Genomic DNA, 22,516 nt, shown 5'->3' on the forward strand with positions numbered 1-22,516 from the left:
CACGAGTGTTATGATGTACCAGAATCAATTAAAGGTGTGTCTGGGTTCTAGTAGGCTCCCCCGATGTCACGGTAAACAAACATGAGAAAAAAGAGAAACAGCACACAAACCCGGTTGTCAGCTAGTCGTTCAAGTTGGTCCAAGGAGGACATCGTCACTCAGAATTGGCTGTCCGAACTTTCAGAGAAAGTAACAGAAGAGGTTTTAGTTCACTGCACGAATATAACGAATGCTTTAAAGCCATTTCTAACCAAATAAATAATATAGATCTCTGCCCAAAAATTGTACCACGGGACCGCCCCCAATGACTTTCTATAATGATTAATTAAGTGAAGAAGGTTTGCAATTGAACAATCGAGCGTTTGCGCATGTTCTCAAAAACTTACAGCACTATTCATAATAGAGTTGCTAATATAATTTATTAAACCTGTTGCTCAACAGTATGTCTACATCAGAATTGTCGAGAGCCTATAAAAACTGCTTGACAAACAAAGTTTCTGTTGAGCTCGGAGCCCCAAGTGGCCAGTTGTCCGCTGTATGGATGATGCACACATACACACACATCATAAGATCCGATTGGAGTACTTCAGCAATTGAGAGCATCGCAGCAAGCACATTTTAATGGCTGGCGGCCCTGAAGCCGTCCAAATTATCCGGAAACCTCCTACCGAAAGGTCTCTCTGCCGCAACCTTCAACGAGCGAGCGTGCGCCAGCCATGCCGGAACTACTCCAACAACATTGTTTTCTCCGCTCGCTCGCTTCGTACGAGGGAAAATGATTCATCCTTCCACCGGTGGGGGAGGCCTTCCGGGGCTTTCCGATCGCGATCGAACCAAGTGTGCGTCCGGCGCCTTGGGCTTGGATGCATGATTCTGAATCGAGCAAAACCGATCTACCTCCCATTGCCCCCTGGTGGTGTCGCTGATGATCTCTGACCTCTTATCAATACTCACAGCCTTCCCCTTATAAGATCTCATATGATATGCAACTCCACCTCCGCCCCTCACGCCAGCACGCATACGCAATGCTGGCATCGTATCAAGACAACCGTTTTCATCGCTCATTAATGCGAGCAAATCGCTCCGAGGTGGCATAATGGACCCCGACCCCCACCGGGTACCGTACGTGCCGACCTCACTCAGTGCCGAACCGTCCAAGGGGGGGCAGGAGGGCACGCGAACCCACATTCTGCCGCTTCTTTTCTCCGCGCCATCTTTTACTCTGCCCGCGGCCATTATTACGAGCCAGCGCGCGATAATCACATCACGCTCATCGTCATCACCTTCAGCCGCCGCCGGTTCACGCCAATAAACCGCACGCGGCACGATGATTACATCCCCTTCTCCACCGCGTGCGCTAAAATGTGGTTGCGCATCGTAAGCGCCGATGAGCAGTTGTCGTTGCGCGTACTTGCTCCGCTGAAAGCAAAACATTTTTCATTTCCTTCAAAAAACACACAAACACACACTTTTGAATCGTTAATTCACAAGCAAATACTTCTATTTCGGCACTGAAAATACTGCAAAAAAAGGGGGTTGAGATTCTTCGCCCAGCTGCTGCTGCTAGAAATCGGTGAACAAGACTGCGTCCTCCTCCCGCACCAGGCACTCATCGTCGAACAGATCGCGCGGCACTATCTAGAATTGGATCGCATTAAACGGTGTCTATTCTTCTTATTTCCTTTTGCATACACTTTCGCATCCGCTTCTTACCTTCCTGGTGCGCACGTCCTCCCACCGGTAGTGCTGGTAGAGCGCGATCCGCTGCAGCTGCAGCAGCGACCGCAGCCGGGCGCGCGGATCCGGCTCCAGCAGCCGATGGAGCAGATCGCGCCCGTCCGGCGGCAAACGGCCGGCCGAGGCTGGCAGCAGCCGCCGGTTCGCCACCGGCCCATCGATGGCCGTACTGCTGTAGGGGGAGGAGGGGGGTGGTGCGATCGGCAGCTCAGTCACCGAGGCCCTTAAATGATGCGCCGGATCCATCAGTGGGTACTGGTGATGGGAGAAAAGCGAACGGAGAAGTTAAGCGGACAAACCCAAATGCGGTTTTTTGTTTGTGTGGAATGAGATAAAGGAAGACAACGACAACGGGCGACTACAACAAAAAAGTATGTGATTGCGCGTTCACCGAGGGGGCTCTTGCAGGCTGATTTGCTGGAGTCGCATGCCAATTTAGAACAATTTACGCAATTCCACACGATCATCAACCGGTCGCCTGCCGGGTTACCCTCTCTCTCTCTCTCTGGGGGCCTTTGCCGGCGGAAGCCGTTCGTTTGGAGCCGGGAACGGGGGAAAGTTTGGGGATCCATACACTGATTGCGATGTCTCCCGGCAGGATCGCTGCTCAGGTGTTCGCTGGAATTTGCCAGACAAGCGCGCCTGGCTTGCAGCTTCGCAAAGCTGACGATGACGTTTGAGAAGAGATTGCAGAAGAACATGAACGAATCGCATCGTTTTTCTAACAGAACTCAATTGCTGAACGTCAGTTCTATGCCACTTCCGAGCAGAAAGAAATCATCGATCCACTAATGTTTGGTTCATTTACGTTACAAACCGGTTGTAATTCATTCTAGTGATGGATATAGTTGGCAAAAATTCCAAGTCGACTCTTATCCGACTCCGATAATTTCAGAACCAACTCCGGAAGGTACGTCCACCCAGCATTATCCGGAGTAGTTCGGAATCGCCCGGAGTCGTCCGGAGTCGTCCGGAATCATTCGGAGTCGGTGTCGTCCGGAGTCGTCAGGAGTCGTTCGGAGTCGTCCGAAGATATTGGAATTCCGGACGATTTTGGACGACTCCGGATGACTTCGGATGACTCCAGACGATTTTGGACGACTCTGGACGACTCCGGTCGACTCCGGATGACTCCGACTTCGAGCGACTCCGGGCGACTCTGGGTGAATCCGGACGACTCCGGACGACTCTGGACAACTCCGGACGACTCTGGACAACTCCGAACGACTCGGACTCCAGGCGGAACTATCGGTTCCCATTTTTACAAAGTTGATATCGTACTACCAATAGTCTGAGTTGAATCGGAGTCGTCCAGAGAGCACATCACTACTAGTGAGTGTGTGATTTGAATCTGAAAGGAGTGAGTCACTATTGCGCGCAGACAGTGAGTACGTCTGCGGAGTCGTCCGAAGTTATTGGAAGTCCGGACGACTCTGGGCGACTCCGGATGACTTCGGATGACTCCGGACGATTCTGAACGACTCTGAACAACTCCGGTCTACTCCGGCTGACTCCGACTCCGAGCGACTTCGAGCGACTCCGGGCGACTCTGTATGACTCCGGACGACTCCGGATGACTCTGGGTGACTCCGGACGACCCTGGACAACTCCGAACGACTCGGACTCCAGGTGGAACTATTGGTTCCCATTTTTTCAAAGTTGATATCGTACTACCAATAGTCTGAGTTGAATCGAAGTCGCCCAGAGAGCACATCACTGAACAGAGTGAGTTGTCTCATCTCTAATTCTTACCGACCAGCGCCTTTACTGGTGGGCAGTAGGGAACAACACCACACTTTGGGACTCACTGAACTAACTCATCAAGCAGTTCTTCCTAACCGTTCGTTCTCACGATTCGTTTCGTCCGCTTGGCTAACAGTTGTTGCCAGTAGCCGAAACTGAAGCTGGAAAAATAGAATACGATGCACGCAGTTCCTTCCTCTTCACACCTGATTATTCTTCCCCACCTGCCTGCTTGAAGCTGATGCTGCGTCACAGCATCTAATCTAGATCGAACGGCAAAGGCGCACTCTACCATAATAACCACCGACCTTCAAGGACGTGATGAGCCACTTTTCCACCACGTAATTGCAGTTCTTCTCTCATACCACTTCCGGAAGTCCGGCCGGCCGGGGATCACGTGTGCGTCACCGTCGAGTGGAGAGAAGGTCGCGCAGCCATAGTGCGCGCTCCCGTGGTTTAACACCACGCCACCAACACCAGCTGCTGGTTCATTGACCAAGGTCCAACGGCGGGAAAAGCCGCGGCGTGGCCACCGGCTGCAGCGGGAGCCCCGGGTCTAACGACGCCTAATAATTCAATAACGACCGGAAATTTTTATTACTATTAAACTCAATCCCACGAACCCACGAACCCTCTGCAATGTCCCCGGGGGCCTTGCATATCCCGAATCCCTGCGGGTCGGCCAATGTGCAGCAGCAGCAGAGATTTGTAATGCACACACACACACACACACACACAAAGCCGGGAATCAGCTCAGCACTTTGAGGCGCGCCGCCACTTCCGACGCTAATCGCCATCGATTAGCAAGTTCTGCTGTGCCGTTCTGTTAACTGGCGAGCTTAGCGGGCTGATCAAATGAGCCGTGCCGTGAAGCTGCTGGTACCGATCGGCTGTGTGGTCGGATGGGATGGGCACGACCCCGAAAGGTCACGACACACACACACACACAAATCATGATGCGCTGAGCGGCCCGGGGCTTGGGCAATCCTCGGCCCCGGGTGTGACTGTAAGGCCACTTTTTGTCCACCCCTCTCTCCCGGGCCCATACACCATAATTATTTTCCCATTATCCCAATCGCCTAAGACCAGCCCGCGTGTGTGTGTGTGTGTGGATGTGTGGTGGCCACTTGGAGGGAGCCCCATAATCATTGTGTGCGGACCCGCACCCGCCTTTTCTCAATGTAGGTCTTTTGATTTTGTTTAATTCTTTTTTTTTGTGCTGTCTGTTTGCTCTTTCACCTTCACGCGGTGCACGCGGGCTGGAAGCACGACCGACCGCCAGCAGCATTTGCCAGCAGCAGCCCCGGGAATTTATCTCACATACGGCACACACGTTTCGTTCGCTTCTGTTGGTTGTGAACTGTTTTTTTTTTGTGTGCGATGGCTGTTTGTGGCCTACCCTGGGCCGATCGATCGATATACGTCTATCCACCGCGGGTGTTACTACCCTCTTGAGTGGCCTTCGGAACAGCATGCATGCGAGGAGGAAGGGAGGACCACTGCCACCAGCGGAGCGATTCACCACCGACTCATTCCAAATGCGCAATCGGGGTGTACCACGCTGCTGCTGCTGCTGCTCTGTGTGTTACCACAGCGCATCGTGACCGTGCGCCGTCCCTTTCCGATCCTGGCCTTGATCGGAACCGATCCGGCGCTTGCGAGTGAATGCGGCAAGAGGGAGAGGGGGGGGGGGAGGAGGGGGGAGGGGAATTTGTTAGAAGGTAAAGATGATGGCGCGTAGAAGACAACAAATCGGCACACGAGAGACGAGAAGCAACAAAACAACACGTCGCTCGCAACAACAACGACCACAACACACGCGAGCTTCTCCGGGTGCTCTCAATCTCAATATACTCCTCCCCCCCCCCCTTCCTACCTCGATCTTTTCTTCCCCCGCCCGAGGGCACGATTCAGCATTAGGAGCAAAAGAGTCGCGAGTGAGCGCACGGGGCCTTAAATATAAAGGTTTGCTGTATGTGGGGGTTTTTGAACCCACCCAATATCCCCGCGCTGGGTCATCCCACCCCCATGCAGGGAACCGGGACGGTTGTTCTAGGCAGCAAAGCCCGGGGGGGGGGGGGGGGGGGTCGCACTACAAGAGGAGTGGTCGCTCCAGCACTGCTCACGGTCAGCCAAAACAGCTGCTGTTGCGGATCCGCGTGTTTTGGATGGAGATTTTTGGGGATTTTTTTTGCAAGACCACAACTTCCAAAAATTGAGCTCGGAATCGATGCCCGCCCGCCCTGAGGCGGCGGCGTGTGCCAACTCCGCCACACCGGAAGTGGATAGAGCGTGTGCCGGACGGACAGCCGGTCGGATCAGCAGACTCGCCCTGCCTGTTTGGGGACGATTTTGGTCAGTTTACAATCGGCAGCTAGGGTTGTGCGGCAAGATGCTCACGTTCCGCATAATAACAACGGAGGCACACGGAATTCCGCGGAAGGTCAAGCGCGCGCCACTAGTAATTATGGATGAGCAACAGGAAAGCAGCGAAAACCCCCGGCGCGTTCATAATTCCCTTCAGGAATGTATTGCTTTTTTACTTGTTTATTACTTACTTCCCCCTTTTTGCAGGTGGTGGGGATTTGGGGAGGGGGGGGGTGGGAGGGGAGATGACATTACTAATTCCAGCAATAGTTGCTAACCCTTTTTTTTTCTGCGCAGAAAAGAAAAGAAGGGACATTTCCTTTCCTGAAAGGCACACCAAACGTGCGCCTGCCCGCTTGAAATATTCAACCCCAACGGGAGTGTTTTTTTTTTTTAAATTCACACTTCACACCAGCGATTCTCCTTCCCTCTCGGCGTCGCGCAGTCAGCAGTACCGCCAAATGCGCTGGAATCGAACGGAACGGGAACCGCCGAGAAAGCCCACGAGGAAGATAAATAATTCTCGAAGGACGAGCGGACGAATTCCAAACACCGCACACCACGGCACAGAAGTTATGCGAATTGATCGGGCGAGTGGGGTGGTGGTGAGGGGAGGGTTGAAGGACGCGATATCGATCGATAAGCGAGGCAAGGAACGAAGGCAACAGCTCGGAGATCTTCTTCAAGAGCACCGAGAACTTGGAGTTGGCGGAACTTAAAAAGTTAAAACAGTTCTCTCCAACTGAAAGGGAAACCAATGGTTCCTCACAGGATGGGAGGTCCAAGAGGAGGTCCCTCAGGGGAAAAAAAGACACACACAGACACACAGATATCGAGGAGTTCCAACGGTTCTTCTTCTCGAGAAGCTCCAAGGAGCGTCCAAAAGGTTCCATTCCGAGGGCCCAGCAATTGAAGTAACAGCGCCTGTGCTGTGGCCACACAGCAATGCCCGTCCCGTCAAACAATGTGTCGCATCGGGGCGTGCAGTGCCCCCCCCCCCCCACCCCCCCCTTCCAGTGTGCCCCCGTATGGTTTGGCGCGGGAAAAAAGGCTCTCCAAATCAACATCGAAAAGCAACGAAACGAATGAACCGAGCGAACGAACAAAAAAGCCAACGGCTCGAACTAGGAGGGAGAGAGAGATCATCGGCCAGCCGCCAACCAACCATCAACAGCAGCCCCTTCTGCGTGGCTTTTCTCGTGGCAGGGCCGGGTGAAAGACGGGAGACGGACTGCAAAGCGGCGGCGAAGGTATAAAACCGGACCGGCCAGGCCGCTTCTGCTCATTGCATATTCGGAAGCTGCAGCGCACGGAGCGAAACACGGACAGACAGAGAGACGGACAGAATTGCGAACAGCGAGCGAGCGAGCGAGCGAGCGTGTGTATTTTGAAACTCGTGTTCTCCGTGTACAGCGAAGCAAAACAAAAAAACAAAAAAACAAAAAACCGGTGCCGAATTCGTACCTGCCCAACCCTGCCAACAGTGTGCGCAAGAATAACGTAAGTAATCTCGATCTCGTGCGTGTTTGTGTGTTTGTTTGTTAAGGTTTGGGGAGGGAACGGGCCAGTGCAAGAAGAGGGTGTCTAGAGAGTGAATCCGAAACTGCAGCGCCAACGGCCAAAAGCGGGAGCTAGGCAAAGGCCCAGATCTGCAAGAATCCAACGTCTCTCCAAACTACCATATTTCTATCAACCAAAGCTGAACTCCCCGCCAACAGACAACCGTGTAGAGCCTGGTGTGTTTGTGTTCTTGTGTGTGTGTGTGTGTGTGTGTTGATGTGGAGAAGGGGTTTCAATAGGACCAGTGAAGTATGCAACAGTCTCCACAAACTTGTACAGAGTGTGAGAGAGAGAGAGATCTAGTGATAGAAGTACTGTTGGGGAGTTTTGATGCACTCGCACTCCAGGAAAACTCCAGCGTGACACACTTGGCCGTTACGCAATGGACCCCCCCTCAGTCGTACAGTTAAGAATCTTTAAGCGATACTTTAGATCTCCTTTCTCCTTTTCGTCTTCCTAAAGCCTTCCCGAACCACTCCAAACATGAAACTGTTAGCCGTGGTACTGCTGGTGCTCGGAGTTACCCTCTGCTGGGGTAAACCTGCCCCGCAAGAAGCGATGCCCGAGGAGATGGTAGCTGCTGCTGCTGCTGCTGCTGATGCTGCCCCAGTGGAGGCCGTTTCTACCGCAGCCGAAGCAGAACCTACGACCACTACCAGCGTCTCAACCACCACCACCACCACCACCGTTCAGCCGGTGACGTCTGCCGACACTACGTCTGCCTCGTCCACTTCCGCGTCGATGGACGTGGAGCCGGCGGCGGCGGCGGCGACGACTGTGGCAGCAGATCCCGAGTCATCCACCACCGGCCAGGCAGTGTCCGAGTCGTCTTCCACCACCCAAGCCACCCCGGCCGTCTCCGAGTCGTCCGCATCCTCCACCAGCGGACCGGCGGCGGTGGCCGTAAGCGAGGAACTCGCCCCGACGACGCTGGAACCGGCCGAAGCCAACACGGAACCGGCGGAGCAGACGACGGTGGCCGACACTGCCGGGGCCGCTAGCAGCGAGCCAACCAGCAGCGTTGCATCCTCCAGTGTCTCCGCCACTACGCTGGCCGAGATGAGCGATGTGACGACGGCAAGCGCCACGACCACAACGACCACTGCCGCTACCAGCTCCTCAACGGAGCCTGCAGCCTCTACCACCACCACTACCGTAGCAGCGACGGCTGAAGTTACTACCACCACCACCACGACCACCACCAGCACTACAACAACCGCCGCCTCCACGGAGGTTGATGCATCGAACGACTCCTCGTCGGGCTCCACGGAGAGTTCCTAAAGCTTAAGCTGATGTGTGCTAGATGTTGTAGACAGATACTTGGGAGAGGAAGCCAGAGGAGAGAGATTTAACTTTTTTTTTAAATACAAAAGACATCCCCCCACACAAATTCCCATCAACAACAATAACAGGTCAGAGATATCAACCACATTTTTTTGGGCAGACGCCGCCGATACACTTTTACAGACGTACACAGTGGAGACAGTGTGGCTAGAGGCGCGGACGCGATTCTTTTCCGCAGCGTGTGCCGCAGCTAACGGAACCGGAGGCACACGGTGCGCGGTGTCCAGAACTGTAGATTGTAACATATACGCCTAGCATTTAGCGACGATTAGTATACCTACTAGCAAGTAATGAGGCGCAAGCGCACGTTACGCGGAAGCGCGCACTGACTGTTGTGCGAGAAGCGGCAATGGGTTGCGAGCGTCGCGCGCGTTTTCGGAAATAAAGTCTGTCTGAAAACTCAGAAAACTCGATTGCCAGCGGTGCTGCAGCGTCCTGTGCTTTAGCAGCGTGACAGTGGCAGATGCCTACTAGAGCTCGCTTTTGGGGCGTGGCCATCTACAGCTAATCGATTTTATCTCTTCTCCAACCCGAAAAGATCTATGACTGTGGAGAAGTTTGGAGTTGCTGATGCACCAAGAATAAGCGGCTCAAGATGTAGATATTCTGCCACCCATTTCCACAGCAATACATCGCTACTTACCCGCCCAGTGTACATCCGGCAGGCCAGCACCCCGAGCGCCCACCAGTCGACGGCATGTCCGTACGGCTCTCCTCGTAGAATCTCAGGCGCTGCTCCCGGTACACACCGGAGGGGAGGGAGGAGGCGGGTTACGAAGGTAACGGCAAAGAAAGCAGAAAGAAAATAAAGAAAGAACGAAATTAGAGATGTCGCCTGCCAGGTACTTACCTGGAAGCAAAGAAGTCGTCAGCGCAGCACGTGTAACGGCGGGATATTACTACTAAACGCCGGGTGGTATTCGCAAGTACCGCCAACTTCCCTGCCCCAGACAAGGATGATATGGTGGAGTTAGATGCAAAGGGGTTGACCAAATAAACTCAACAAAAAAAAGAGAGAAGCATTCTTCATGGGAAGAGTTTTCATGAAGACAGCCCCAATAAGTGAATGCGACATTTTCTCAACCTCAAAGTGACACGGAAAGGCGCGTTTAGGAGGCATTAGTTTTTTTTTTCTTCTGTTTTGTGTTATCTAGTTTAGTTTTTTTGTTTGTTTTTTTCTGTTTTGTTGCTTGTTTTTGTTTCAAACAATCACATCTTTATAATGTTTCGGTTGCTTTGCTTGGGTCCACTTTCGAACTCTCAATCGTTTGATCTAAACCGTTCGTGTATGTGTGTGTTCTTGCCCCTCTCTCCTTTGCTTGGTTTTGCGTGTGGTGTACGATACCTTTCGGCCTGCCACACCCACTTGGCTTAGTATTACTTTAATCTTATATATTGTTGTTGTTCTGCTCTTCTTTTCCTGCTCATGCCCCCACTAAACAATCCATGTATAAGTTCATTGTTTGACTTTATCACCTACCGCACGCTTTGACGCTTAAGCAATGTTTCATTATTGTTACCCCTTTTAAAGTGCTTTTAATAGTATCGAGTTTGTTTTTAAACCTTGCAGTATAGTACACGTGTGTCACACCCTTTTTCTTGCATTCTGTTCCGTTTTTTTCTTCCGTTTCTACGTTTATCCGCGTGTTTTGTTTTGGTTTGGCCCATTAGCTCCACTGTTTTGCAATTTGTTTTGGTTGCTTTTTTTGTTGTTGTGTGTTTCTTTTCTGTTTGCAATTGACATTGCAAAACCAACACACACACACACACACACACACACACCTTCGTTCACTAATGTACAACCGGGTCCACATCAAGCGTCTGCACCGTTGTAGCCGTAGGAGCTTCTGGACAACCGTTGTACTGCCACCGCCGTTGTACCAGATTGCTTCGCATATTGATTGTTTGGCATCACGCATACACACACACATGCACACTCATTCACACACACACACACACACACACACACTTGTGTCTTCCTGTCTGTACACAATCATGCCAGATGCTGGATCCTTCGTTTACTAGGGCCTGATGGTTAAGTGGAGAAGAGTCCAGCTCTCTAGGCTATCCGGGATATCGTAGCAGCAGGGTGGGATTATTTGGTGTTTAAAAATGGGTCCTAAATATCGGCTTCAATTCGGTCTGCTATACAGATGTGCGTCTTGTTCAGAAGGTATCTACAATGTGACCGGAAAACACACATTCACACACGCACACACTCACAAGCGGCTTCAACGGCAGCAAACGAAACGTGTAAATCTTTTAACCGCAACAAGCAAGTTTGAGCTACCGCTTGCACTTAAGTACTACTCACTACTACTAAAGCCCTACAATCGAATTCGTCTGATTCTTTACAATTTTTCGTGTGGATGTGTGTATGTGTGTATGTGGGGTAGTAGGTGTTCGTGTTCTACTTTTGCGTTTCAACTAGATGAAGCCTTAAGTAGATGCCCTTTCCCCAAATCTCCTTTGAATATGTGTGTGTGTGTGTTTCGATGCACAGTTTTAGGTTCTAAAGCGTGTGCAAACACCAAAAAAAACCGCACAAAAACCCGAACGTTCCAATGGGTTCAATGTGGGAACCAAATTGCGACAGCCGAATGCATACAGCAGCGAGACAGAAGAACAGAAAACAAACAAACCCGCTCGCTACACCTTCGTTTCCCTGTGTCTTTTTGCATTACACTATACAACTTACTACACTGCATTATCCCTATTTTAATGCTCACATCCCTATTTTAACGTTCATATATCATATACACTTAATCACAGCTTAAACGACGACGAAATGACATACAGGTTTAAAGCGTTCTAGTTAGAGCGTAACGTTACAGCTAAAAAAGAAGACAGCGAGAGAGTAAGAGAGAGAGAGAAAATGCTAAAGTAAAATATATAACCAACAGTTAAAAAAAAACCCAAAAACACAAGAAAAACATAGCCTACAACATAAAGACTAAACAAACTTCCGAACATTCACGTACACAAGACTAAGCTGAATTATAAGGATCTTATTATTTTGTTTTTTTTACGTTGGTAATATTCGTTTCTTACTTCTACTTGCCAAATTATTTCATCTACTCTCGATTGGTTCAGTGCTATTTGCAAAGCAAATTTGCCGTGTAGAGTGTGGATTGCCTTTTTAATTAACTAAAAAAAGATAGTACGAACCAATGCATTAACCAATTTGGAAAGAATTTGGATCCGCACTTGCTATTCCCTCTACATGTTTCTAGATAATATTACTCTTGTGTTGCTTTCAGCTGTGTTTTGCTCATTTTTATCTCCCTTTTTTTCTTTATACACTTACTCTACCCACGTTCATTCTTCGCTCTTTATGTTGATGTGTTGTTGTAGTTTTTTTTTACATTGTAATCGCTTTCGTTTCGTTTTCTTTTTGTTACATTTTTTTCCACTCACTACTTTCCCGTGTTTTTGTTGTTGTTGTTTTTTTTTTCATTCCGTTTCTTCCGCTTTGTCGCACAATATATTGCAAGTACTTACAGAACTAAAACTTTCCAATTGGAAAATAAACCCCTATCCAAACCACTTAAACTTAATTAAAAATTGGGTGCGTTTTTTGTTGTTGTTGTTGTTGTTGTTTTTAACTAACAGGCTTACGTAGGACAAAAAAAAACAAAAAACAAACAAAGCCCGACTTATAGCCTAATAAATGACTCAAAAACCACGTGCGTTGGGTGCGGTGAGCGGGGGCTGCGGGACATGCGGTGACATGTCCCGTCCGCAGAGACATGCTTACACACATGCGCACACACGAGTGTATCTGCTCCTTTCTGGTCCGGTGGCTTAAAATTAACGCCCACACTCACCGATACACACACACACACACACATATACACAACCGGAGTGTTGCCTGCCTCATCTGTTGCGAATAGTGAACGGCGTGAAAAGTGTAAGTGCAAGCGAAGCAAGACAGATAGTGCACGAGAGCAGAATAAAAAATGAAAGAAAACAAATCAACAATCTAACCGAACAAGCCTGCCTAAAACATAATTAAGTTCAGGGAAGGTATCGTGCACAACCCTACACACTCACTCCCTCACACACTCTCTCGCACACACACACACACACTCATACATACGTGAGAAAGTCGTTTACGTATATATATAGTACGGAGAGTAGCGGTACGGTTTGTGTTGATATCCTAGTCGTGGGTTAGCGTTTTCTTTACGTATATGCAAGCATTAATGCTACTATGCTATTGAGATGTCTTTAGGTAATGTTACGTAACTATTTACTGCATACTTTGTTTTTTTGTATAGTGACCATTACTTTATGCATCAAACTTTCTGTTTCGGGAACCCGTATGATTCTTGCGTGTTGTTGTTGTGTTTTTTTTTTTCATTCTTTTTCCTTTCTGCTCGGTTCGTTTTGGTTGCTAGTAAATGGGCAATCCATCTAGCAGGGTGAGGAAACAAAACTTGGGAGAGCAGGACGTTTAAACCCACAACACGCACACACTATCCTATCATTGAATTGCAGTTTGGCTTCTGACGTTAGGGTAAATTCATTGCATGGGGCAGACTCGAACTATTAAAAAAAAAAGCGACTGTTTCTCCTTTCAATCGACGCTATTTGCAAACCCATTTGAAGGTGGTTAATTTTGTTCACTAGAAATAATCTTTTGCTCTACCGCATTGCTTCGCTCTGCTTCGTTCTGGGAAATCCTGCTTCTTTCTTTTTGTACTATTGTGCTTTACTTGTTTTGGCATACATTAAAAAAAAAAAGTATCAGTTTGGGGAGTGTTCAAAACAAGAGTGAAGCCGTTCTCCGCCTGTTCCCCGATGCCTGCAATATTGCACTATTTATTCTACCTCATCCAAGTATGTCACCACCATTGGTGCAAAAACGCGACTAGTTGCCGTCGAGAAGAGCGAACGATTTGTTTTTGTGTTGTTTTTTTTTTTTTTTTGTTTCACTGTCTTGGTTTGTTTGTACCACCCGGCTGGAACCGCTTAACCTAAAACCTAACGCTATTAATTAGTGATTCGGTACATCACCTTACGGTATATTGTTTGTTTGCGTTTGCTTTGGGCGCTCAGCGTTTTAAAACATCGGTTGCTTTTTTTTTTTGTTAAAGTGTCTTCAGCGTGCGCGGCTAGCGCGCCTTATCAATTAGAGATCAACGGAAAACTCGACGCATGGGGGGGGAGGGGCGGTGTTTACGGTAGGTGGGTGGTGTGGGGTTGCAAACTTAAACTAAACAGGTGGTGGCGCTCAACATCAGGCTGCACACATTAATCAGCAAAACAAGCAAACAAAAAACCGCGGTACACACTCATACAAATCATTCGTTAGCTACGCACACACACACACACATACATACACACAGTGGCTCTTCGTCAGCCCTTGGTTGTGGCGAAGCAGCAGAGCGGCCTAGAATGATGCGTACTACACATCACACGTTGCGTAATCGTAAACCTAAAACGAAAGCCCCTTCGGTTTTTTTTAACTCGTTCAAACAAAACCGACATCACAGGGCCATTCATTAATCTCGTTTTGCGCTTCCACGCTTCCCGGCCTCACTGTCATCGCCGTTTGATCGAAAGGTTTTAACAATTCAACCTTTTAGACTGTTGATACGGATTTGCCTGGCAGGCAGACGCTAATCGTTTGCGCTACACACACACACACAGACAGACAGACACACAGCGGGCAAAGGCTGCAGAAAAAGCTCCTCTGCCCATGCGCGTACTTAGCTCAACATAATCCTTAGCCTACAGCCACTGGCGTAATAGCACGATGACATGACACGTAAATGAAAAAAAGAGAAGTGAAAAAACCCTCCAAAACCAAATAGAGACACAAACACTATTGATACACTATATGGTGTGTGGAGTGGGGGGTAGGGAGGGAGGGAGGGACGACGGACCACGGTATAACATTGATTGCACGGAAATGCGACCATTAAAACAAGTAAAAAAACACTCCGCCACGGCTTAACAGGCGCGAGTGTAACAGTGTGTGTGTGTGTGTGTGTGTGTAAAGAAAACAAAAAAAATGGGATCTTCTCCCGCCCGGGCTCCCTTGAGGCGCAAAGAAAGCGGACGCCCGGGCCACGACCCCACGAGCAGCAGCAGCAGCAGCAGCAGCAGGCCGCGCATTAGTCACAACGAAACGTTGAGCGTTTCCTTGATCAGCTTCTTCATCGTGTTGCTCACCGAGGTGCCGCTCGGGCCGGCCGTGCTGAACTTGAACTGGAACAGGTACGGCTGCACGTCCGGGTAGGTCGTGTCGAACACCATGTCGAGCTCGGTCTGGTTCGGTATCTTCGGCACGTAGTCGTGCCGGTTCATGATCTCGGTGATGCAGAAGACCTTGTCGGTCAGCAGGTCGCTCACCCGCTCCCGGCACTGCAGCCGGTCGTCCTCGTTCGTGAGCGTCAGCAGCTCGAGCCGTATCGTCCACACCTCCCACGGTATGCAGTCGGTCTGGAACGGCCAGCGCGTCTTCTTGCGCTGGAAAAACTCGAGACTGATCTGGCCGGTGCCGCCGCTGTCGTTGCTGCGCAGCTGCCGGCTAAAGTTGCCGATCTCGCGCCGCAGCGTCTCCTCCAGCCGCGGCGAGCTGCAGCACACGTAGGTGAAGTCGAAAAAGTCGCAGTCCACGTCCCGGTAGCCGATCGTGCCGACCGAGTACATCGCCTCCTCGGTGTACAGGAACTTGCCGAGGCTGCGGTGAAACAGGATCGTGTGGAAGATGCTCAGCACGGCCTCGTCCACCTGCCGGCCCTCCATGCGCAGATCGAACGTTTGCGAGCGGGCGTTCATGGTTGGAGCGGGAGGCGTTACGGGCAAAACGAATCACTCCCCTGCTCCCGCTCTCGTTCCTTCCTCTCGTGCTCGTTCTCTCCCTCTCTCTCTCTCTCTCTCTCTCCCTCAAGTGCAATCAAACTTAAATCTTAAAGCACCTCCCGAATACCCTTGCCTTGCTCCACAAAAACACGCGCGAATCGCACTTTGCTCAGTTGGTGGCAGAGTTCAGTTTCTCTACAAAGTGGTGGGCTGGGGGTACGGAAAAGGGAGGGAAGGATTGAGTTAGGATATACAAGGAAAGGAAATGCTTAACTAAACCCACGGAACAGTTGCATCGTCTTCTTGCCGCTGGTGCGCACCAGACGTGGCGCAGCCGCAACAGAAAACCAGCACGAATGCGTTCGCTTCCTTCAGCAGAGCGTTTGAAACAATATGATGTCCCTTTTAATCACGCGCATAAACATGCACCCTCAAGCACACACACACACACGCACACGCATACACATGCATACACTAATCGCTCGATCGGATCTTATCAGGCTGGGCGCGCGCCCGGAAGTAACATTGCGCCACGAGCTGGTTTTGGTTGGGGCGTTTGTTTTGTTTTTGCATTTGCACCACCCCACACACCTCCGCCCTCGCGCCCACCGTCCTCCCGGTTGCTTACGCAAAACGACGGAGCCCACGGCCGGTCAGCATTGCGATCGGGATCGGGTTGGGAAGAATGTTTCGGGCACACCAGACCGCGTGTCAGACCAGCTTACAGCTAGAGGGGGAGGGCCCTGCTCTTAATCCTACTACCGCTACTACTAGTAACGTATTGCTATTGGTTGTAGTATAGTGCGTGTGGTTTCGTTACCCATATACTGTATCGTGCCGCAGAGCGTGCCGGTACGGCTGCCGACGCTTAGCCACTTGCTCAGCCCGAAGTCGATCAGCTTGAGGTGGAACTGATCATCGAGCAGTACGTTTTCCGGCTTCAGGTCGCGATAGATGATGCCGGCGTTGTGCAGAAAGTCTAAAACGAGCAGATGGTAAGGTCGAAATGGTCGCAAAAATAATATAAAATTAAAAAAAAACACACATACCGATCGCTAAGGCTAGCTCCGCCACATACAGCTGAACCAGTTGACTGGTAAAGGACTTTAGACGATGGAACAGCTCACCGTTGCCGAAAAATTCGGACACTGCAAATAGGGAAAGCGCATTACATCATTACGCTATCGTGAAGTGCTTTCAACTGGCGTGTGTATGTGTGTCTTAGTTGCATAAATGGAAGCTGTTTCCTCTGCCATACTACCGCATACATACTAGCGGTGGGAGCTCGGGATCGGACCTACCCGATTCCGTGTTCGGAATCAATTCCGGAGCCGATTCTGATGCCGAATCTGGATCATCGATTCCGGAATAAGAATCGGCTCCGGAGTCGGAATCGACCTGGGAATCGCAATTTGCTCCGGTGACAGAAACAGAATTTACCCCAGTTTTTTTAATTGAATTAAGAAGTTGCAGAAGCGAAACCAATCCAGGAATCTATATGAGAAAGGATCATTTGCAAGTAAATTTGGCTTCTTTGCGGCTATCAATACGAACCCAAACGTTTATTCTTATGGAGATGCCGAAACCGACGCCGATTCCGGAGCCGATTTAGTTTCCGAAACCGATTCTGATCCCGGAAGCGAATCGTGGGCCAATTCCGGGGCCTTTTCCGATTCCGGAGCAGATTCTGGAGCCAATTCCGGAACCAATTCCTAAGCCGATTCCGGAATTAACTCCGGAGCCGATTTCGGAGTTGACTCCGAAGCCGATTCTGAAGTCGACTCCAAATCCGAAATCTGAGTCGACTTTTAAATCCGGAATCGGAATCGACTCCGGAATCACAATCGGCTTGGGAATCAGCATTAGCTCCGGAATCGGAATCGACCCGGAAATTCCAATTTGCCCCCGGAAACGGAATCAGAATCGACTCCAGATTTGGAATTAGCTGCGAAATGAGCATCAGTTCTTGAATTATTTCAAAAGGCTTCAGAAGGGAAATAAATCCGGGAATCTCCATGAGAAAGGTTTGTTTACAACAAAATTTGGATTCTTTGCGGTTATCGATAGACGGACCCAAACGCCTATTCGTATGGAGGTGCCGAAACCGACGCCGATTCTGGAGCCGATTTCGATTCCGGACCCGATTCCGATTCCGGAACCGTATGCAATTCCGGACTTGATTCTGATTCCAGAGCCGATACGATTACGATACGAATGCCGCTTCCGATTCCGGAACCGATTCCGCAACCGATTCCGGAAACAATTCCGGAGCTAATTCTAAATGCGGAGCCGATTCCGGACACTGATTCTCAACCTGCTAGCCGGAATCGTTGTCGACCAAAATTTAATGTTTCCCATCACTATTACATACACAGAAACAGGCGGGTACGATCCTGCCAGTAGTCGACGCACGGCACTATGAACGGATGATGGCCACACACCGTCTGTATCTTCACTTCGTCCCTGACCTGTCCAACCGCATCGGACAGCACGATCTGTGTGAAAAAAAATGCAGGTGAAAACAAAAACTCGTCAAAAAAAAGGGGGCAACGATTCTGCACAGCCGTAACCGACACTCACGTTGGACTTTTGCAGCACCTTCAGCGCGTACCAGCGCCGACTGTCGCCACCGGCAAGCGTGTCCCGTACGCGGTACACCCGCCCGAACGCACCATTCGCCACGTACGTGCGCTCTGCGTACCGGTGGGCGCGTCGCTCGTCCACCGGGAAGGTGGGCAGAAACAGGCGCACTCGTTCCGGCACCGGCCAGCAGCTCTTCAGCAGCTGCGCTTCGCTGTCTAGCGTCGTTTGATGCCACCTGAAAATAAAGGTGGAAAAACATACGTTAGGTCTTTCGTCTCAGTGTGCAAGTAGAACATTGTAGCGATGTGCACGTACCGCCGACGGGAGATCCGTGCCACGGGTGGTCGCGTCCGGTGCGAGTGTTGATGGGGAGGAACGCAGCGCAGCACATAAATCGTCCTCGACAGTGTGCCCTGCAGCCAGACGAAGCAGCGGCGGTGCGCTAGTGTCTCATGGTACCACCGCCCGAGCGGTCCCAAGCGCGCACCGTCAGCAGCTGCGGGTGGTAGCTGTTGGATTTCCGGGGGGGGGGAAAACGAAAAAGTTTAATTAGTTTCATGCATAAGTGGGTGTTAGGATTCGACACAGGCTTTTCGGCCAACGCGATCAACACAGTAAAGGCGTTTGCTTTTAACCTAACATGAAGAGCATTCAATTTTCCATTACTTTGATTCCTCACTAAACTTAACTAGCTAGCTGCAAACGGCCAACTACAGTGCAATAAATTGTAAACCGTATTATAAGCCGCGTATAACCGTATAACCGTAAACCGTAAAATAAGTCGAAAATAACAGGCTAAAAGCTGGAAAATGCCAACTAAAATGCAATAAAGGTTTCAACCGTTTTTTCAGCCTTCTGTTCTAAACAGAAATAGTTTCCTATGGTAAAGATGAGAAGAAATGACCAAACAAAAGGGTACGAAACCTTAACTAAAATGCAATAAAGGTATTCAACCGTATCCTCAGCCCTCTATTCTAAGCCGAAATAGCCTTCTATTGTAAAAATGAAGAGAAATCACCAAACTAAAAGCTGCAGAAGGTCAAGTAACGGGCTATGAAGATTTAAAAAATAGTCTCAACCTTCCATTGTACGCAGAAAGAGGCTTCTATAGTAAAAATAAACAAGAACCACCTAACTTAAAGCTTTAAAGCCGTATTGTCAGCCTTACGTTCTAAGCGGCAATTGCCTAAATTCTAAAAATAAGCACAAATGACCAAATTTAAAGCTGCAAACGCTGTAACTCAAGAGCAATAGCGGCTTCAAACTTATTCTTAGCCGCTCCTTTCGTAGATGAAATAGCCTTCTATTTCAAAAATAAGCAACAAACATCTAACTAACAGCTGCACAAGCCCAACCCAAAAAAGCATTAAAAATTTAAACCGTGTTTGCTAGCGCTCTTTTCTAGCCGCTGCGCAGTTTTCTTTGCCGTACGAGCTACTTGTTGCGCATCGAGCAATATAACTTATTTTCATAAACCATGCACGCGTACTTTTTGCCAAGAGTTTGAGCATCTTGGAAGGTAAGCATAGCGTGCTAGCGTGATGAAGCGCTGCTAAACGCATCTTTCTAGTACGGCGAGACGAAAGTACTTTAAACATTTTCCAGTCAGATGACCTGAAGCCCTTGATCTAGACAAATGTTCCCTTCTTTTTTTCATCGCAGCCCCGCCTTTCCAAGGTAAACTATACCTGAAACGACACAACCAGATGCTCCTTCCGTCGATCCTTCCCGCGCTGCGTGTAGCCGGCACGAAGCAGGCCCGTATCCGGTGCGGTGTTGGCGTAGCTTATCGCAGGCTCGGTAGCCCGGAAGTCCGCGTCGCCCATACAGGCCGCGACCGGCCGCCGCAACGCGCACGCAACGATGGCAGGGTCGGGCCGATCGTGCGTCGGGTCGGGCAACAGACACCCCTTACCGCTCTCGCTGCTGCGTTCGAAAATGCGGCGCTGCGATGGTTTCCTGCCGTGCCGTTCGCGCCGTTTTGCGTTCGTTGTCGAGTTTTCGTCTTTCTTGCTAAAATAGAAACAAAGGGCGACATTAAAGAGCTGTGTTACGTGCGCTACTTTACGATCTAGTGCTTTCTAGCGGCGTGTGTAATGTTTGTTTCCACTTTAAATTGACACTAATGATGATGTTCCAGCTACTGGCAGCATCAACGGGTGAAAGGTAGGCTCACCCGGGACACGGGACAAAACACCAACCCACCCACAGGAACGTAAAGAACCAGCCAAAGCTCACGCGAAGGGAAATGAGACGTTGCGGCTGCTCGAGAGGGTTCGGGTGGCCCTTTAAACCCTTTAAACAGAGAAAAATGTAAACACACTCACACACACACACGTACCAGTGGTGCAGACAGCACTGAGCACAGACACCTTATCCGGGGAGATGAGATGAGACGATGCAAACAAACGGGCGTCGTGCGCCCTTTATGCAATCGCGCGAGACACCAGCGAGATGGCCAACGGCCGGATGAAAAAAAAAAAACGGAGGTTTTCCTGGGCTTGGGGGATGATGCTTGCCAAAGTGAGAGGCCCTGGCGCCTTTGAACAACAACACGCGCGGCCCACACACACACACGCGCGCGCACGCACGGATGACAGCCACAACAGAAGCGTATATGCGTCAGTGACAGTTCGCTTTTTGTGCCACCTTTTGGTACCTTTCCCACTTTTGGGACAAGAAAGGGACAAACCCCCACCTCCACCTCACCCGTACCTTCTTGCACTGGCTTTGGCGAGGCTTTGGAGACGAGGCCCGGACGCCCCTCGGAAGAGCGCTGGGCACAAAGCAGCAATTCAGCTGTTACTTCAGCGGGAGAGGAAAGGCGGAAGGGCTGCGCCACCCCACCATCCGCCCAATATGGGTTGGACGATTGCGCAGTGGGCAAGCCTTTATGTGTGTGTGTGTTTTTCGATCACGCCACTTGTCCTCGGGGGATGGGGGAGAGGGGGCTGCCTTTGCTTCTCTAGCCCGTCACAACAACAACAAACCAAACGCCACAAAGGCCACACACGATCCGCCAGCCCACCTACCTTTCTACTGCCGTCACCACCACCACTACCACCAGCAGCAGCACCACCAGCACTTCACAGCACGCACGCACAGGAGGGATGATTAGTGTCCCGCGCTCGGTATTAACGCACCGTCATTCGATGCACCACAACAACAAACGGAGAGGGCGCCAGCAACAGAAGGCCAGCAGCTGGTGAAGTCGGTTGACGGGTTTTTTTTTTCTATTCGTTCGATCGGTCGGTACCTGTTCGCGACAGCTGACAGGTACGAGCGCGTTGGCGCCTGGCACGATGACCGTTCCACGGCTCGGTACTGTCTGTCAGGCCAGCGGTTACATTCAAATGTCGGAAAATTGCCGTTTTAATTCAACTTTTGCTCGCAACACAGTCGCACAGCTCCGTGCGGGTTGGAAAGCTGCAAAATAAAGCAAACGTTACTGCGTTTTTGTAATCAGTGCTGCAGCCACGGCGGATCGCACCAAAACCTGCCTTGGAGTGTGTGCTAATTTGTCACACAACGATGCAACAGCATTTTACCAACACGCGGCACCAATTTCACAAACAATTTCAGTCAATATTTTTGCTCACCAGCTGAGCTCAGGAAGGTTAGCAGGCTCACGCTTTCTGTCCCTCGTGCGATTGTGCTCACAAATATTCTATTATGCTCGCTGTGCTGCTGCTTACAACGTACGTTAACAAGTTTCAAAATTAATTCTCTACAGCCACTTGCTGTAGCGCACTTCCACTTCCCGTTGCCGAGCATTCGGGGGATACATTTTGTTGGAAAATGTTTAGTTTCTGTTATTTATTTTTTTTCTCTTTTGGCGTATTTCGCATCGAAAACAGAGCAACCCGTCTGACAGCTGACAGGCGCGGGCTATGTCGACCGTGGCCCGAAACGATCTGTCAACTGTCACGGGCAAGAGTCGACATTGTGTGCGTGCGGGAAGGCAACGTTCACATCGCTGCTGCTGTAGGGAATATTTTAAATGCCTTTTGGTTTATTTTGAAGCTCATATAGTTTTGTTTGATTTTTTTATGATGAATTTTGGTCTTTAATAACGTTTCACACAATGCATGTACGAAAATAGTGCATTTCCATTGCCGATTGGGTGGAGTACAGATAAGGACAAGCTGTGTTCGACACCGCCACAAAGGTCGCTTCGTAACAAGGATAATGTATTTAGAAGGTTGATTTTTATCGCTTTTGCTGGGCGACATTGTGGGGGACATCTGTCATTCTCTGCATACAAATTTCATTACCCCGCATCAGTCCTCCCCGATTTTTATACCGGAGCCCACGGAAGAGAAATGTCAAGTCGAGAAATGTCATTTTGCTCTGAACAACTTCACCTTGT

The 22,516-nt window shown here is 50.0% G+C and overlaps 3 protein-coding genes across 5 annotated transcripts; 1 reads left to right on the plus strand and 2 right to left on the minus strand.

Moving 5' to 3' along the window:
• Positions 1-1,479: 1,479 nt before the first annotated feature.
• Positions 1,480-22,004, minus strand: LOC120961180 (serine/threonine-protein kinase S6KL). Of its 3 annotated transcripts, XM_040384872.2 has the most exons (11): positions 21,638-22,004; positions 21,180-21,573; positions 19,836-20,160; positions 18,463-18,656; positions 18,145-18,382; positions 17,936-18,059; positions 16,614-16,712; positions 16,385-16,543; positions 9,395-9,483; positions 1,714-1,992; positions 1,480-1,638 (listed from the first exon to the last, which is right to left on the minus strand). In XM_040384872.2, exons 3-11 carry the CDS (start codon positions 19,971-19,973, stop codon positions 1,564-1,566), a joined length of 1,395 nt encoding a protein of 464 aa, XP_040240806.2. In that variant the 5' UTR covers positions 19,974-20,160; positions 21,180-21,573; positions 21,638-22,004; the 3' UTR covers positions 1,480-1,563. The 3 variants fall into 3 exon arrangements, with proteins under 3 accessions (XP_040240806.2, XP_040240811.2, XP_040240819.2); XM_040384877.2 differs by lacking the exons at positions 21,180-21,573; positions 21,638-22,004 and adding an exon at positions 20,489-21,159; XM_040384885.2 differs by lacking the exons at positions 21,180-21,573; positions 21,638-22,004 and adding an exon at positions 20,324-20,481.
• Positions 6,888-9,162, plus strand: LOC120961205 (uncharacterized). The gene is made up of 2 exons (XM_040384898.2): positions 6,888-7,347; positions 7,870-9,162. Exon 2 carries the CDS (start codon positions 7,891-7,893, stop codon positions 8,686-8,688), a length of 798 nt encoding a protein of 265 aa, XP_040240832.2. The 5' UTR covers positions 6,888-7,347; positions 7,870-7,890; the 3' UTR covers positions 8,689-9,162.
• LOC120961212 (autophagy-related protein 101) lies at positions 10,302-16,337 on the minus strand. Its single transcript, XM_040384906.2, has one exon. It carries the CDS (start codon positions 15,538-15,540, stop codon positions 14,878-14,880), a length of 663 nt encoding a protein of 220 aa, XP_040240840.1. The 5' UTR covers positions 15,541-16,337; the 3' UTR covers positions 10,302-14,877.
• Positions 22,005-22,516: the final 512 nt, after the last annotated feature.

Source organism: Anopheles coluzzii, chromosome X, assembly GCF_943734685.1.
Source record: "Anopheles coluzzii chromosome X, AcolN3, whole genome shotgun sequence".
In the NCBI taxonomy this organism is placed as follows: domain Eukaryota; kingdom Metazoa; phylum Arthropoda; class Insecta; order Diptera; family Culicidae; genus Anopheles; species Anopheles coluzzii.